Source organism: Saccopteryx leptura, chromosome 3, assembly GCF_036850995.1.
Source record: "Saccopteryx leptura isolate mSacLep1 chromosome 3, mSacLep1_pri_phased_curated, whole genome shotgun sequence".
In the NCBI taxonomy this organism is placed as follows: Eukaryota; Metazoa; Chordata; class Mammalia; order Chiroptera; family Emballonuridae; genus Saccopteryx; species Saccopteryx leptura.
Window position 1 is genome coordinate 1017258 of NC_089505.1, and position 15881 is coordinate 1033138.

The 15881-nt window shown below is 55.4% G+C and overlaps 1 protein-coding gene across 6 annotated transcripts in view; it reads right to left on the reverse strand.

The window, feature by feature from the left end:
• Nucleotides 1-15881, reverse strand: part of MAP3K4 (mitogen-activated protein kinase kinase kinase 4) — a 94210-nt gene that overhangs the window by 4157 nt on the left and 74172 nt on the right. For 2 of the 6 annotated variants that reach the window (XM_066372762.1, XM_066372761.1), the window contains exons 16-24: nucleotides 14260-14356; nucleotides 13394-13486; nucleotides 10171-10271; nucleotides 9072-9152; nucleotides 5675-5866; nucleotides 4665-4735; nucleotides 3715-3831; nucleotides 2774-2933; nucleotides 411-533 (exon numbers count right to left, since the gene is read on the reverse strand). In XM_066372762.1, coding sequence (XP_066228859.1) covers nucleotides 411-533; nucleotides 2774-2933; nucleotides 3715-3831; nucleotides 4665-4735; nucleotides 5675-5866; nucleotides 9072-9152; nucleotides 10171-10271; nucleotides 13394-13486; nucleotides 14260-14356 — 1035 coding nt within the window. Of the gene's footprint in view, nucleotides 1-410; nucleotides 534-2773; nucleotides 2934-3714; nucleotides 3832-4664; nucleotides 4736-5674; nucleotides 5867-9071; nucleotides 9153-10170; nucleotides 10272-13393; nucleotides 13487-14259; nucleotides 14360-15881 lie in introns of all 6 variants that reach the window. The other 4 variants (XM_066372765.1, XM_066372764.1, XM_066372760.1 and 1 more) reach the window with 3 other exon arrangements.

Genomic DNA, 15881 nt, shown 5'->3' on the forward strand with positions numbered 1-15881 from the left:
GAATTACTTTCTGAAAGACAGTTTTGAGTATACAAATTTTCAGATAAACTGTATTCACAATGAAAATATGAAATTTAACCTACACAGGAGAGTGTAATAGTTTATCACAAAGATCAAAACAAGTAATTAGCATTTAAACATAATGTTGTTTTGACTGGAATAGTTTCAATAAAGCCAATGTGGAAAACAGTTTTTCAGGAAAGAGGCCTCTCCTCTCTCCTTTCACTCTAAGGGAAACAACTTCCCGCCCTGAACCGTGCTTTCAGGAGGAATCGAGTGCCCGCGGACGTGGTCCTCAGCGGGTCAGAACCGACCCGCGCTCCAAGGGGCTGCTGACAAGAGGCGCAGGGAGCCCGGCCACCAGGTGCCGGAAGGAGTCGGGGCAGAACTGGGGGCGGGGAGGCACCCACCTGCGGTGCCCAGGGTGCTGTTCACCTCCCCGGGCATGGTCTGAGCGTTGTTTTTGAGCTTCACCGAGCACCCGAAGTCTCCCAGCTTGATCAGCCCGGACGAGGTAAGGAAGATGTTGGCACCTGATGAGAAACGGCAGCCATGAGCCTCGTAACAGCGTGCACTCAGGAGTTTCCACAACAACCTAGCTCCACGGTGAGCACGTGTGGGTTTGAGAAACTTCATCAACCAAATGTAAGCGCAGGAGGACTTTAAACTTTACCCACAAACACTGATACAAAGAGGAGCAATTTTAACACCAGCGCAGATGACGATGCACGAGTCTAACGTGGGAGACCCAGGGGCGGCTGAAACACAGGTGGTCGTGGGACACCCCTGGTGTGGGGCCTGCGACTGTCAGCCCCCATACAGGAAGCACACATGACTGTCCCTCAGCGTCAGACCAAGGCCGTCTCTGCACTGGCTCTGTCACACGCAACACACCACGGCATGCCCAACGTGGGCGGGGCTGGAACCCGGGACTGCCGCTCACTCAGAGCCCTCTGCTCCAGAGGCCCCGCCCCCGGCGTTGCATGGCCCTGGGCAGCCCCTCGGGAGGCGTGCGGAGCCACTGAGTGCAACAGCGGCTGGCCACACGTGAGCTGTGGTCCCAGTTACTCCTCAGGGCGTGGGGTTCAGGGAGTGCCCACCAGGGACACCCCGTGCACCTGAGTCCCCCTGGAGCTGGTCCTCAGCCAGGCTGCGCTGAGAGTGGACCGCCTCAGGCCAGGGCTCCGAGGGCTGCTCCAGGGCCACTGCCACCTGAGGCGCTGTTCCATGAGAGCGGGCAGAGCCAGCACGCACCTGACAGAGCAGCCTGAGACCGCAACGCAGGCCTGGCGGACAGCCAGCAAGGCCCACACCCAGGATCTCCCAGCGGCAGAGCGAGGTGCCAAGGCCCACACCCAGGATCTCCCAGCGGCAGAGCGAGGTGCCAAGGCCCACACCCAGGATCTCCCAGCGGCAGAGCAAGGTGTCAAGGCCCACACCCAGGATCTCCCAGCGGCAGAGCGAGGTGTCAAGGCCCACACCCAGGATCTCCCAGCGGCAGAGCGAGGTGTCAAGGCCCACACCCAGGATCTCCCAGCGGCAGAGCGAGGTGTCAAGGCCCACACCCAGGATCTCCCAGCGGCAGAGCGAGGTGCCAAGGCCCACACCCAGGATCTCCCAGCGGCAGAGCGAGGTGTCAAGGCCCACACCCAGGATCTCCCAGCGGCAGAGCGAGGTGCCAAGGCCCACACCCAGGATCTCCCAGCGGCAGAGCGAGGTGTCAAGGCCCACACCCAGGATCTCCCAGCGGCAGAGCGAGGTGTCAAGGCCCACACCCAGGATCTCCCAGCGGCAGAGCGAGGTGTCAAGGCCCACACCCAGGATCTCCCAGCGGCAGAGCGAGGTGTTAAGGCCCACACCCAGGATCTCCCAGCGGCAGAGCGAGGTGTCAAGGCCCACACCCAGGATCTCCCAGCGGCAGAGCGAGGTGTCAAGGCCCACACCCAGGATCTCCCAGCGGCAGAGCGAGGAGGGGCCGGGCGGGCGGCAGGACCGCAGGGCCAGGGCGTGGGGCGCGGTGGAGGCATGTGGAGGACCCCTCATGCCCAGACCACACACAGCAGGCTCTAGGGGAACACGCCCTGCCCCCAGCTCGAGTGACTGGTGGACGTCACGCCACCTCCAGAGTGAGTGTGTCTGCAACGGCCTCAGCTAAGTGACAGACGGGATCCTCCAGTCAAGGGCCAGTTAGGGACAAAAATAATTGGTAGCTTTAATGATCGCCAAGACTCCCACCCACAAGGGCCGGGGCCACAGTGTGGTCAAGGCGCGTGCACGGGACAGTTCCAAGGCAGAAGCATGCGCTCCCGCTGGCCAGGAGGAGGCAGCACAGGCCATCGGCGTGAACGAGCGGGTCTGAGGCCGGGTCTGCATGGAGAGGCGGGGAGGCGAGTGTCGGGACAGGACAAGGGGCCGCACGACACGCTGCTGGTGGGACTCGCTCCTGCGTTTCTGACGCACGGTCCCCACCATTCATGACACTCCCCTACACACACAGGCCCCTCGCCCAGGAAAAGGAGGATGCTCTGACCACGCGTGTCCAATACACACACAGGCCCCACCATCCGCCTAGAAAGGCAGAGCTCACCTCTGGGAAACAGACTTCACGGAGACAGGACAGAGCAGACGCATCTACTCAAAGACGGAACCCCGCGTTCCGTGTCCTTTCTCGGTCCGGGTTCTTTACAGAACACGTGACGTGAAGCGCTTCCTGCTACCGTGGGGGAGTGGGACCGAACCCCCGTGCGGGACACCAGCCGGCTGAGGGGGTTACCTTTGATGTCACGGTGCACGATGCCGTGCTCGTGGAGGACGTTGATGGCAATGGTGATCTGCTTGGAGTACAGCCTGATGACGTGCTCCTGCAGCCCCAGCTTCGACACCTCCTCCAGCGTCCCCTCGTCACAGTACTCCATGAAGATGTACATCTCCTCCTGCCGAGGAGCCAAACGCACCGTGTCACACGCACACCACGTGGGGGATCTACCTGAGGGCCTGCGTCACGGCCACGCCCCACAGGAGTCTCCTCTCTAACAGTGTGCTACACTTGTCCTGACGCTGAGCACGTCTCAGCACAGGGGACTCTGGCCCCCGGACAGCAGGGTCTGCCGGCCTGCTCTGCATGGATGACACGGCCAGCCGGGAGAATACTCCACGTCGCAGGCGACACGTGTCTAGAATCCTCACAGATGCAGTCCGCCAGTCCGCCATATAATCTCAGACAGGGACAGGAAGTACCGAAACACACCCTTCTCAAACACGAACGTGGGTGTGAAAACATGAACCAGCACCACCAGCCTGGAAGCTCCGGCCCCACTGCCACGGATGCTCCAGGTTGTCCGTCCCCCGGCGTTTGTTTCTAATCATGAAGGGAAAGCAAAATGAGCTTTTCCCTTTCTCTCACTTCACAGTGGTTCCCAAACATGCACGGAAGAAAAAGCTGCACTACTAAACAGCACACTCGACAGTGGCTCAGCCAAAACAGAGGAAAAACGGAAGGAGAGGCTGGGCGGGGCCTTTTGGAAGACTCTTCCGCTCGGCAGGAAGGGTCTCGGGGCGTTATGATGGCGGCTGGCGACTCCTCTACCACTTCCATTCCAGGGCGAGCCCCCCTGGGCTCAGAGGCAGAAACGGTGTAAGTCACGGAGAGTGACTCGGCAAGGAGGAGACCGGGACGTAGGACAGGACCCCGGGGGGCCCGCACTGCCGGCTTACTCTGTGCAGCTCCACTCCGAAGTACCGAACCAGGTTGGGGTGCTTGATGCCTTCAAAGATCTTCAGCTCGTCCGCGGTCTCCTTGATGGTTTTGTGGTCGTTCGGCTGAAATCGAATCTGCAAAAGGTGAATTGTGGGTTCCTGCTGGTCCTGTCGCTGGTTTGTGACAGGACCAGTTCACCTACGAGGGCTGTCCAGACCCACGGAACTGCTGTCTGCGTGTGGGAGTTTACTCCCAGACTGTCTTTCCCTGTTGTCCCCAGTGACTCAGGCAGGCCTGCTGTGGGCTACCCGGTGAGAGAGCAGCTAATGGGACCCTTCACACCTGCAGATGAACTAACAAGCGCACCGGACGTTCAGTGTGCAGGCGCCAGGGTGGAGTTCTGGGCGAGCTCAAAGGCTGAAACAGCTCCTGCACACATGGGCTGACCCCAGCAGGAGACAAGGGGTCTAAAGCGGTGCGGGCGGGGTCAGGCAGGCAGCTGAGATGCCCTGCAGGCACCAATGGGTGTCAGCCGTCCGGACACTGCGTGTCCATGTGCAGAGCCGCTGATGACCACGGTCCCTGCACTCCAGCCCCTTCTCCACGGCCTCCCACACCCACTTCTGAACCCTGGGGGGTTTCCTCCTCAGTGGTGAACACGCTGTCCTTTCTTCCCCAACCCCAAAGCCCCCGCTGCAGGCGCTGTGACCCCTCTGAGCTCTCCCCAGTCACTCCCGTCTTCCTCTGCACGGCCCTGACCAGACCCGTGTGCGGGCAGAGCGGTGCTCCCGGCCTTATCCTCTCTGGGACCGCGCCCTTCTACTGCGTGTCACCTCAGGGCGCTGCCCCGGGCCCCAGAAGAGCAGCCTCGGACAACCCACTGTGGACGCGCCCAAGCCCGGTGCGCCCAGAACCTCCTGACCAGAGCTCCACACCACACCTGTCGCCCGGAGGCCAGACCACTCACCTCCTTCATAGCCATCAGCTCGCCCGTGTCCACGCTGATGCAGGTGTAGACCTTCCCATACTGCCCCTCGCCTGTGGACAGGGCAAACGGCAGCACTCGTCACCAAACCAGGCCGTGCCGACACGCTGCGTGGGCATGGCCGTCCCCACCTCTGGGGCGGGATTTATGTCTCTACAGCCATACTCACTGAAGACCCCAGATATTTCCTGGCGTTCCCTAACACCTGCAGTCTTAGGCTATCTCTTCACTGCCTCACCTGTGAATCCCTACAGAGTGGGACTGACTGGCAGTCCCAGAAAAAGCATGAGGTTGAGTGAGAGCAGCCAAGTGACCAGCCCCCAGAGGAGGCCTGGGAAGGGGCGGGGCGGGCAGGGCGTGGCCACGGGGCGTGGTCAGGAGTAAGCCTGGCCGCTCCCCACCTGCACCTCATGCTGTGAGCTGGGGGAGTAGAAAATCTTCTAACCCCGGTAGTGACACTACACTAAGGAGACAGATGGCTGAATAAAACTGATGACAATAATAAATATAATTAAAAAGACCTGGCTGCTTCCAACGTTTTCTGTCCTGAGGTCTACGTGGGGGAGGGGATGAAACACACCGGCCCCTCTCCTCCCCTCCCCCAGTCCCTGCACAGGAAGTGAGTCAGGCAGTGTGGGAGGGACGACTGTCCCATCCTCCCTGGTGTCCAGCTCTCACTAACGCTCTTGTGGGGCGAGACAGAGAAGACGGGCCACGGCAAACAGGTGCAGTGCGTGTGCTTCCCCACGCCCAGAAAAACCGGTCGATTTAATAATCCGTGTAACAACGTCTTTCTAAAGAAAATTTTCTTTCGTGTTGCTCTCAGAACACATTTTACAAATGAAGCTAACAAACACAAAAACCCTGAACCCACTGCAAGAGACAGATTCCCACACGTCTGTGAGAAAAGGACCAGCGATGGACGTCTGACCCTGAAGAAGGGAAACCACAGCTGCTTCGCAGGGACAACCACTGCTCCACAGCTCCCTTACCAATTTTGTTTCCTCTTTGCCACTTGAAGGTCACCTTCCTCAGGCCGACGTGCATGACGTTGTCGTAAGATTTGGGGGTATCGCACACCTGACCGATGATGTTCTTCCTCCTCATCTCTCGGTACCTCTTCTCTTCAAACAACCGGACTGACTTCTGGATGGCTTCTATGGGTCCTTGCTTAGAGGCAGTGTCTGCGGGGAGAATGGCTGGCTCAGCGGTCCCGATCACCAGTGTCAACGTCCAGCACATAGTAAACGGAGCAAAATACACTAGCACTCCTCACAGCGAGCTCAGCGTCACCCACGCGACACACAGCAGGTGCAGTACAGCCCAGCGCCCCACGCCATCTGGCAGCACCAGGGCATGCCACCCGACAGACGCGCAAAGGATACAAGCTCAGGACAGACTCTCCACTTCCCCTCTCAAAGCTGCTGCTTAGACTACTGCAGGAACTGCCCACTGGCCTCCTTTCTCCTCCCATTGGCCAGAATTATCCTAGTAAAACATGCAATCTGATCAGGTGGCTGTCCCTTGTAAGTTTACTTCCTGGGTCACCATACCGTTTATTAAAATGCAAAGCCCTTCTCCCAGGACCAAGCCCCCTACACGGGGTCCTGTTTCTCCTCCCAGTTCCGCCGGGAACCCTCTGCCACCCCTCTCCTGCCGCAGGCGCTGACCTGCTCACAGGAGACTCACGGGGGACACATCAGCTCTCCTTCCAGGCCCTGGTCACTCCTCTACTTGCTTCAAGTCCTGCCGGTCACTCTGGCATGTCGCAGCCCGGCAGAAGCACAACCTTTCCTAGGAAGCCCACTCCGAGCAGAAGGGAGTGGGTCCTCCTTCCTTGGGGAAGAGAACCAGGTGGGGGCTCCAGAGCCTGGAGCCTGGAGCCCGGGCCCGCCATGTCCTTGGGGTGGGACCACAATCGACTTCTCTCCTGTCTAGTTCCTGACCCGTGACATGAGGGCAGTGGCGCCTAACTCCCGGAACTACGGCAACAACATCAGGAAATCACGTACAGAAAGCCCACTGTCCGGAGCTCGGGAAGAGTCTAGAGACGTTAGTCAGCTGCTGCTGCTACGTTCCCATCGAGCTCCAATCTCAGCTTCTCCAACTCACGTTATCAGATTCACAATGACAAATACCTTTTACAGGTAAGGGATCTAAAACAAGTTTCACGAAGACATCATGACTTGTGGAGCACGCGATCCAACTCCATGCTCCCTCTGTGTGATGCTGACCACGTGTCCCCCCGGCGGCTCCCAGACCCGACGTGGACAGCACTGCACTCTACACGCCTCCAGGACACCACCTCCAGGTCTGTCTCCCAGTACCCCCTGTCTCCCCATACCCTCCGTCTCCCTCTGTCTCCCCGTACCCTCCGTCCCCCCGTACCCTCCGTCTCCCCCGTACCCTCCGTCTCCCCGTACCCTCCGTCTCCCCCGTACCCTCCGTCTCCCCCGTACCCTCCGTCTCCCCCGTACCCTCCGTCCCCCCCGTACCCTCCGTCCCCCCGCACCCTCCGTCCCCCCGCACCCTCCGTCCCCCCGCACCCTCCGTCCCCCCGCACCCTCCGTCCCCCCGCACCCTCCGTCTCCCCCGTACCCTCCGTCTCCCCCGTACCCTCCGTCCCCCCGGTACCCTCCGTCCCCCCGCACCCTCCGTCCCCCCGCACCCTCCGTCCCCCCGCACCCTCCGTCTCCCCGCACCCTCCGTCTCCCCGTACCCTCCGTCTCCCCGTACCCTCCGTCCCCCCGCACCCTCCGTCTGTCTCCCCGGTACCCTGTCTCCCCGTACCCTCTGTCTCCCCGTGCCCTCTGTCTCCCCGTGCCCTCTGTCTCCCCGTGCCCTCTGTCTCCCCGTACCCTCTGTCTCCCCGGTACCCTCTGTCTCAGAGCTGCCGTCTCTGGCAGGCACAGAGGCCCCCACAGCCTGGGATAACTGTGAGGTTCATTTGAGGTGAGAAATTCCCAAATATCTCTAATGTTCCGATTCCTGGCTCTTGACACATTCCTGTTCTTTCCCCCCATCACGGACATGTCAGCCTCCCCCGGCACCCAGCGAGATCTCACAGCTGCGGCCCAGGACTCCACAGGCAGATGTTTCTGGGAAAAGTTGTTTCACAGTAAAAATTTCTCAAGATTTCTCAATCTTGACCATGTCAACGTGAACGGGGATTCTCCAGGAGTTCCTGAGTTTACTTGACCACTAAGTATTTGTTCCTAAAACCATCACAGAGACCTGTTACCTATGGAAACTACTGATCCCACGAGCCGCCAGAGAGCCACTGCCCATCATGCAGGCTCAGGCCACTAGACCACACCCTCCCCGAGCCCTCTCCACGCACCAGCCTGCCCAGGCCTGTCCACGCTGCGTCACGGCGGCCTGCCCCTTGCTCCCACGCCTCTTCCAACCCTGCCTCACTGCCTAACACTGCATTACTGCCGCTCTGCTCACCAACCTCCACTCCCTCCCCAAACCAGGCCGGGGGTCCATCCCCCTGCGCTGCTCGTGCCCCCCCCCCAGAGCTCAGCAGCCGCCCAAGGGCCACCCCCTCCAGGCAGGCCCCCCTGAAGACCTGCCGCAGTCTGAACACCCCTCAACTGTCAACCGCACCCCCGCTGACATCTGCCCTCTCTGTCCACTCCGCTGGTCCCCTCTGTGTGCTTCTCCTCCCTCGTGTTTCCCCTGGCTGGACGCAGACCTGTCCTTCCTTCAAGGGCCCGCTCGGCTTCCAGGAGACCCATCCCAACTGCTCTGGCCGTGTGGACAGCTCTGCTTTCTGACCAGTGACAAAGGGACGCAGTGGCAGGAAGACTAAACCGGGACCCACAGCGGTGTGCTCGCGTCCCTGTCATTTACCATCGCGGCCGAGTTATCTGTCCGCTCACACACACAGAGCCCGGGGCCTAGGCTGCCTACTGCTCAGGAGCGGTGTGACAAGCCGAGAAGGCTCCGTGACCATCGGTGCCAGGCCAGGGGCTCTGCTGCCGCCTAGTCTTCCAGTGAATACTGAACGGTCACCTACTTTGTAAGACAAATGCTTTCTCTCAACTTCTTAACCTGACCAATGAACTGTGAATGTTCACTTTATAAATATTTATTATATTCCCACCATGTACAAGTAATTATGCTGAGGTCCCACCCAAGGTGACATAAAATTAACTAAGTGCTCGGAGAGTCCAAAACGAATACAACAATTCCTGAGCCAAACATGCGTGAAATGCACTGTAACAGACAGGGGAGGTGAGCGGAAGCACCCGCAGGGGACGTCGGGTGTGAGCGAGACCACAGAGCATGAACGCGAAGGTCCCGTTGCCCCCAGCTGCAGAGCACGTCCTCTGAAAGCGCTCCCTGTGCGCTGACAGATGGCGAGTTCAGCCACCTCTCCCTTACCCTTCGTCTGGCTGATGAGCGTCCGCAGTTCCCAGCTTCTCCGAGCTGACCCACTTGAATCACCTTTTGGATATGCTGGTTCTGCAGAAAAGATTTTCTCATGTAAATAAAGGCTTATGACACAGATACGCTTATTCAACGGAGAGCAAGACTGAAATGGTGAGTGGCAATGATGAGTTGCTGCCAACCTGTCCTTTCTGGTGACAGATGACAGTTTGATGTGAGTGTGAGACACTGTCTCTACAATCAATTCTGGAAAATCACACCAAACTAAGAAGTTAACCGGCTAAAGAATTTTACCTGCACTACCGTTCCACACGACACAAACAGCACCACAGAGAGCTGGTGCTGAGGGGACCGCACCCAAGGCCCCGCCCTGGTGCTCGGCAGGGCCAGAGCACCAGAGCCCCACGGCCCTGGGCAGATGCCCAGGTTGGCGTCATTTATAAACATCTCCAGCATGTCCTCAATCAACAGCGTCACTTTTGTATTTTTAAAGAGAATAAGGCCCTGGCCGGTTGGCTCAGCGGTAGAGCATCGGCCTGGTGTGTGGATGTCCCAGGTTTGATCCCAGGTCAGGGCACACAGGAGAAGTACCTACCTGCTTCTCTACCTTTCCCCTCTCCTTCCTCTCTGCCTCTCTCTCTTCCCCTCCCGAAGCCATGCCTCAGTTGGAGAAAGTTGGCCCTAAGCGCTGAGGACGGCTCTGGGGCCTCCACCTCAGGCACTAAAATAGCTCAGTTGTGGAACAAAGGAACAGGGGCCCAGCCAGCCAGAGGATCACCTGGTAGGGGCTTGCCAAACGGAGCCCGGCCGGGCGCATGCGGGAGTCTGTCTCTCTGCCTCCCTGCCTCCCAATTAATTTTTTTTTAAAAAAAGGGAGAACATAAGGACTCTAGGCAACTAAAACATTAGGAATAACGACTTTTTTAAAAAGCAACAAAAAGGACCTAGACAGTGCAAACAGTGGAAAGGCATCAAATGAAAGAGTCGCCGGCTCAGCACTGGAGATCCCCGAAAGCACCGCACGTCCGCCTCCCTTTCCAAAGGCAACGACACCAACGACGGGGCTGGAGGACCCGACACCGTCGGCACTCACCGTCTCGCTCCTCCGTGGGGCTCGAGTGACGACTCAGGGACCTGAACTGCAGCTCAGCTGCTATGGAGGCCAACCGGTCGTTTTCAGGGACACTGGAACCCCTGTTACGATATTTTTGAAAACAGAGCTATCAATTCAATGAAATTCAAAGTAACAGCTTTGTGAGATTCTCGGGTCCCTGGGGGTATCTGGCTTCTAGTGGGCAGAGCTCAGCCCAAAGGCCAGCCCTGAACAGAGAAGGATTCACCCAGAATGGACAGCGCTGACTCCGGGAAGCCCTCAAGTTCAGAGAGCTGTATCAGCCCTCCACACCAACACACGATCACCTGACTGCACACTACACTGTGTGGTGTTCAGAACAGCAGCAAAAATAACAGTCGTGGGAGTGCTGCTGTGTGTGGAAAGCTCCATAACTTAAGCCCAGGGTGGATAAAAATTAGCCAAATCTGGCTAATATTTAAAATTACCGTCAGATTATATTTATGTTCTTACATCGTAAAGTGCTAAAATCATCCCGTGACTCTAAAGGTCTCAAATCTCTTGATGAGGAAACAAGGGAATGCCTACAGGTTTCTCAGCAGAAGCCAAGCGCAGGGCAGAGAGCAGGAAGCTCCGCAGGAAAGAGCAGTGAATCTGCTTTACCAGACACGTTAGAAGTGACCTGCTCAGCAACCCAGAGTGAACCCAGAGAGCAAGACCCAGAAGTGAGGGAGGGAGGTGTTAAAATTATAATCAAATCATCCAAAACAAAGGTGGCATTAGTGTGCTAACGCATTTAGTGTGTGGTTTAAATGACTGCTTTGAAGTATGGTAGCATTTGTGCTTTCTTCCACAGCACGCCCAACGGGCCGAAGGCGCCGTGACCCACAGGGAACACAGGTCAGGGCGCATGCACTGCTGCTCACTGCCCTGAGCTCTCAAACCCAGGGCAGACTTGCGAAGTCTGAGAAAGGGGGACATCCCCTACTGCCTGCGGATCACCAGCAAGTCGGCACCATTGCACGAAGAAATCACTGATGTTGACGTGCAGAAACATATTCTGCTCCTAAGCCATGCTGAAGATGGGGGGGGGGGGGGGGCTGAGGAAAAGTTACTTAACCCCTCTACTTTCCTGATTTCCCAGGGACAAAATGAGTCAATTCCACGTCCTCAGTGATTTTGCCAGGATAAATGGTAAGAAAATACACTTAAATGAAGTGGTGTGCTGGTGAATTTTTAGTGACTAGTTTGGGGGTGGTGGGAAGAGTTTGACAATCCCTGTGGTATAACAACTGACTTGCAAAATTCCTAAAAAATTTATCGGCTCTTCCAAATCTTGAAAACCAGTAAGAGCCAGCTTCATCAAGCAGAACACCACAAAAATGTTTCCTGACAATAAGGTGACAACCCCAGATGGTTTCCTAAGTGAAATCACATCAAATAGAAAGATTCATGCCACGCTGTGGGGTAGAGGAGGATCCCACAGGGCTGTCTCCCCAGGAAGGCCAGGCCTGCATGCTGAGGGCGGGGCCGGGCCTCTCTGCCGACGGGGGCGTGGCACTGTCCTGTCCCCTCACTGCACAGCCACAAACCAGGGCTGCAGGAGGCCCCAGCTGGCGGGAAGGGGTGGCCTTCCGAGGGTCCCCACACAGGCTCCGGGTCAAGTTAAACTGAGCATGTGCAAGGCTCGGGCGCAAGAGATACAACCACGCACCGTGCATGTCTCACATGGCTTTGCTGTTCTATCTACCGTCATGTAGGCACTGCCATGAGCAGTGAGGAAAATTCCATCCTTCGAGAAAAGCGGCCTGCAAGGTGGATACCCCAACGGCAGTGAACTTCTAACCACCAGGACCGTCCTGCTGCGGACGGGCATCCTGATGGTGAAGAATGCTGACAACATGCTCCTCGCAAGGGGCTGAGAAACGGCCAGCAAGGGCTAAGCCTGTCGGCGTGAGAATGCACTTCACCTCCGTACTGAGACCGTCTCGTGCCCCACACTGTCCCCTTAATAAATGCAGTCAAAGCCAGGAGCCTTGGAGAACGCGGGGCGCTACCCCTGCTGGTCTGGAGAGGTCTCATGGGGACCGGACACAGCAGTGGGAGCCGCCCACAGCGCTGGGGAGGCGTCTCCTCAGCTCCGCCTGCCACGCCCCGGACTCTGTGCTGCTCCTACACCAGGACAGTCCCCACACCCCACAGGGACAGGGGCGCGTATGGGGAACGCTTGCCTGGAAATGCTCCAAACAGGAAACTGAAGAGGGTCAACCGGAACTGCTTCCAAGTTAACTGTTAATGTTTATTTAGTTGACGGCTTAAGCAGTAAAATACATTGACATTTTTTAGGTTATGATGTTTATCACTAAATATTAGAAATATTAATCATTTTAATGAATAAGAAAAATGGAAATGTTTGTAAAAATTTTAGACTGTTAAAAAGGGAATCTAAAGACATTTTAATGTGTTAAATTCTAAAGCTCTATGTTATTTTTCTGCCAACACTAACGTCTTTTTGATGAGACTACCCCGCACCCAGGCAATTTCGTTTGGCTCTATCACCATCCATGCTGGAAGATGGGTGACCCTTCTACCAGACACTAACAGAGGTCAAGTGTCCTCAGATTGGGTATGTGAGGCCCTGATGAAATCTCCTGGGGGGAAAAACTAAACCAAAATGGGGGGGGGGGGGGAGGCGGACACTCCCACCCCCTTGCTGATACATCCCTTCCTGTTAGAGATGGAACCTTTCTGGGGCTGCACGTCTGATGGCCTTCCCTGGGATGGTTCCTTTCTCCAGGATACAAACCCCAGAACTCACTTTCTGCTTTACACACTACTTCTAATCAACCACTGTAGAAATTACATCATTTAGTTAGAAAAGCGACTCTAAGAAAACCAGTCACCACCAGATGATACTACTCATCAGCGGCCCCGACCTCAGGAAAGGCACTTTCCAGCACACCTCGTGTCCCCTCCGGTGGGACCAGGCTCTTTCCCCTGATACCCTCCCTGAGAGGCATCAGTGGCAGAGACTCTGGTCACTTGGGGTAATACCAGTTCCAAACAAACTCTAGAATCAGGCAGACGATCTACTGTGCTGGCCGGCCCGGAGCCGTGAGGTCCTGGCCGGAGTGTCCGCGCCCTGGAGGGAGCCCCGGCTGTTACCCAGGGCGCTCCCCACACCGAGGCCACTGAGGAAGCGCACACGAGGGGACAAGGAGCAGGACGCTGGCGGGGAGACTACCTGGTGTCATGGGCACTGCTGGTGGGTTTGGGTGGCACAGAGTCGCCGCCGGAGGGGCCGTGGCTCCGCGCGTCGGAAGGCACGCTCCGAGTGCTAAGGCGAGAAGAAGAGCTTCAGGAACACAGACGGAAGGAGGGGACAGACTTGCAAATGGTTCCAATTAAAAATAAAGTAGGGTAAGTCAAAAGGACCTTAAAACACACAGTGTAAATTGTTTGTTGAGATCAGGTCTAGGTTTGAAAACGAAAAAAATAAAAAGCAAACCTAATTTCAAATTCATTGTTTAAAAAACAGATGCGGTCTTTCCTAGCAAATACTTGTCAAATAACATTAGCTTCTCACAAGTGGTCACCGGGGGCGATCAGGGGCTCCCTACAGACGCAGAAATGCCACCACACTCGGTCAGTGATTCGCATGGTCTCAGGTGTCCGGACGCCCGTTAGGAAAGGGATCCGGGGTGTCAGGCCTGGGAAGATCTTTCAGTTGTCCTCACTTTCATTCACATTTGTCTTTCAAATGTTTATTATGCTGTGTACCCCCAAATGTGCTTCCCTAAGGTCATTTTCAAAGAAAGAGAAAGGAATAATTATTCCAAAGCTGGAAAGCATTTTAGTAGCTTGAGGTTATAAATCAGCTGAGAAGCTAAGTTATCTTGAAAGGTAAAAAGTCTGTTTCAGACTCGCGTGTCCTCTTTCTGCAGCTAAGGCACTGCGGTCTGTCCTCAAGACAAAGCACGTCAGAGCTTCCACACACATGAACGAGAGCACAGAAAAGAGCTCCCACAGCAGCCGGTCGCCTGCCGGGGTCAGCATGCACGCCAGCAGAGAATGCACACAGCAACGCCTGCGGACACAAGCACCAAATACCTGAATCCCTCTGGAGTGGGGATAATCAGATGGGGGTTAGGGGGGTCACTGTGGCACCGCGGGACCTTCACAGGACGGGGGCTGTTCCGATGGATAGCTGCTGGTGGAAATGACAGACACACGCGTTAACGGGGCCGACAGCGAGCTGCCCAGCCGGGAGGTTACACAGAATCAGGACGTGACTTAATTCTGCTGGTGACCAAAACAAACCCTTTACATAACAAAGTCATGTTACAGACACAAATGCTGTGGGAAATGTCACCTTTTAGTTCAACTTTTCGCCATCAGAAAACGTTTTTTAAACCTCAGGATGAAATGTACGTAACACATGCAGAACAAACGTTCGAGCCCATTTTAGAAACAGACGAAAATGTGGCTCGGGTGGCAACCCTCTGCTGAAGGGAGTTCTTTATGTCATCTGCACTTCTAACAAGATTCTGACCCATGGTGACACGTCAAGAGCCCTGAGCTGGGAGGGGTCGCTGTCATTTCCCGAGTGTGGGGACCTGGATTTCCTGCCTTTAAACCGAACCAGGAGGACGGAGCCCAGTTGAAGTTGGTTGTTTTTTTCAGAACACACTTTCTTCTCCTCTTCTTTAAAACAGTCTGGTGGAAGGTACGTATGGATAAAATTTTAAATGAATTTTTCAAAAGCAACTTGGCTTTACGAAGGTGCCAACAATGCACCTTCCCACGACCAGGTGTGACTGCAGTGGACACATCAGACTCTCCCCAACACGGTTCCCTTGACATTTCACTTTGCTTTAAGCCCCTTAATTATTTTTCAGTTTCATATTTTCTCTTCTTATATTAACAATTTTAGCCTATATATATATATTTTATTCTAAATGTTTAGTCTGAAATAAAAATAAGTACTTCCTTCTTCAGGTTTTTGTTTGTTTTTAATGTCATTACACAGGAAAGACAGAAGTGTTAAAAATGGAGAAATCTGCAGAGAAAGTCTGCAAAACAAAAATGAAGCAATTGTTAAGAAAAAACTTAGTGCCTGACCGGTGGTGGAGCAGTGGACAGAGCATTGATTGGGACACTGAGGTCCCAGGTTCGAAACCTAGAGGTCACTGGCTTGAGCGCGGGCTCACCAGCTTGAGTGCGGGATCATCAATATGAGCCCGAGGTCGCTGGCTTGGGCAAGGGGTCACTGTCTTGGCTAAACATCCCCAGTCAGTGAACAACTAAAGTGATGCAGCTACAAGTTGATGCTTCTCATCTCTCCCCCCCTTCCTGTCTCTCTCTCAAAAAAAAAAGAAAAAGAAAACATTTAGGAAATTTGCATCCCTGGCTCACCACCACCTTGTGGATGGTGATATAACTGACTCAAAAAATTTACTACAAAAATTTCCCATGAAGGCGAAAGACATTCTGTTAAAACACAGGCACACAAGTTTAACACTCTTCACACGTGAGACAAAGTATTTAAAAGGATGCATATCTAACTGTTGCAGAAGTATGGTATTTCATTGAAAAGGAAATCCAGATGGTGTAAACATAAAACAGGTGCTCAAAGTGCAACAGTGGTGAATATTATTATAGAGACATTCCTCGCGGAAAAAACTAACTGAAGAAACTTCCACAAGGAAATGGGGAAAGAAGTGTAGAGCATT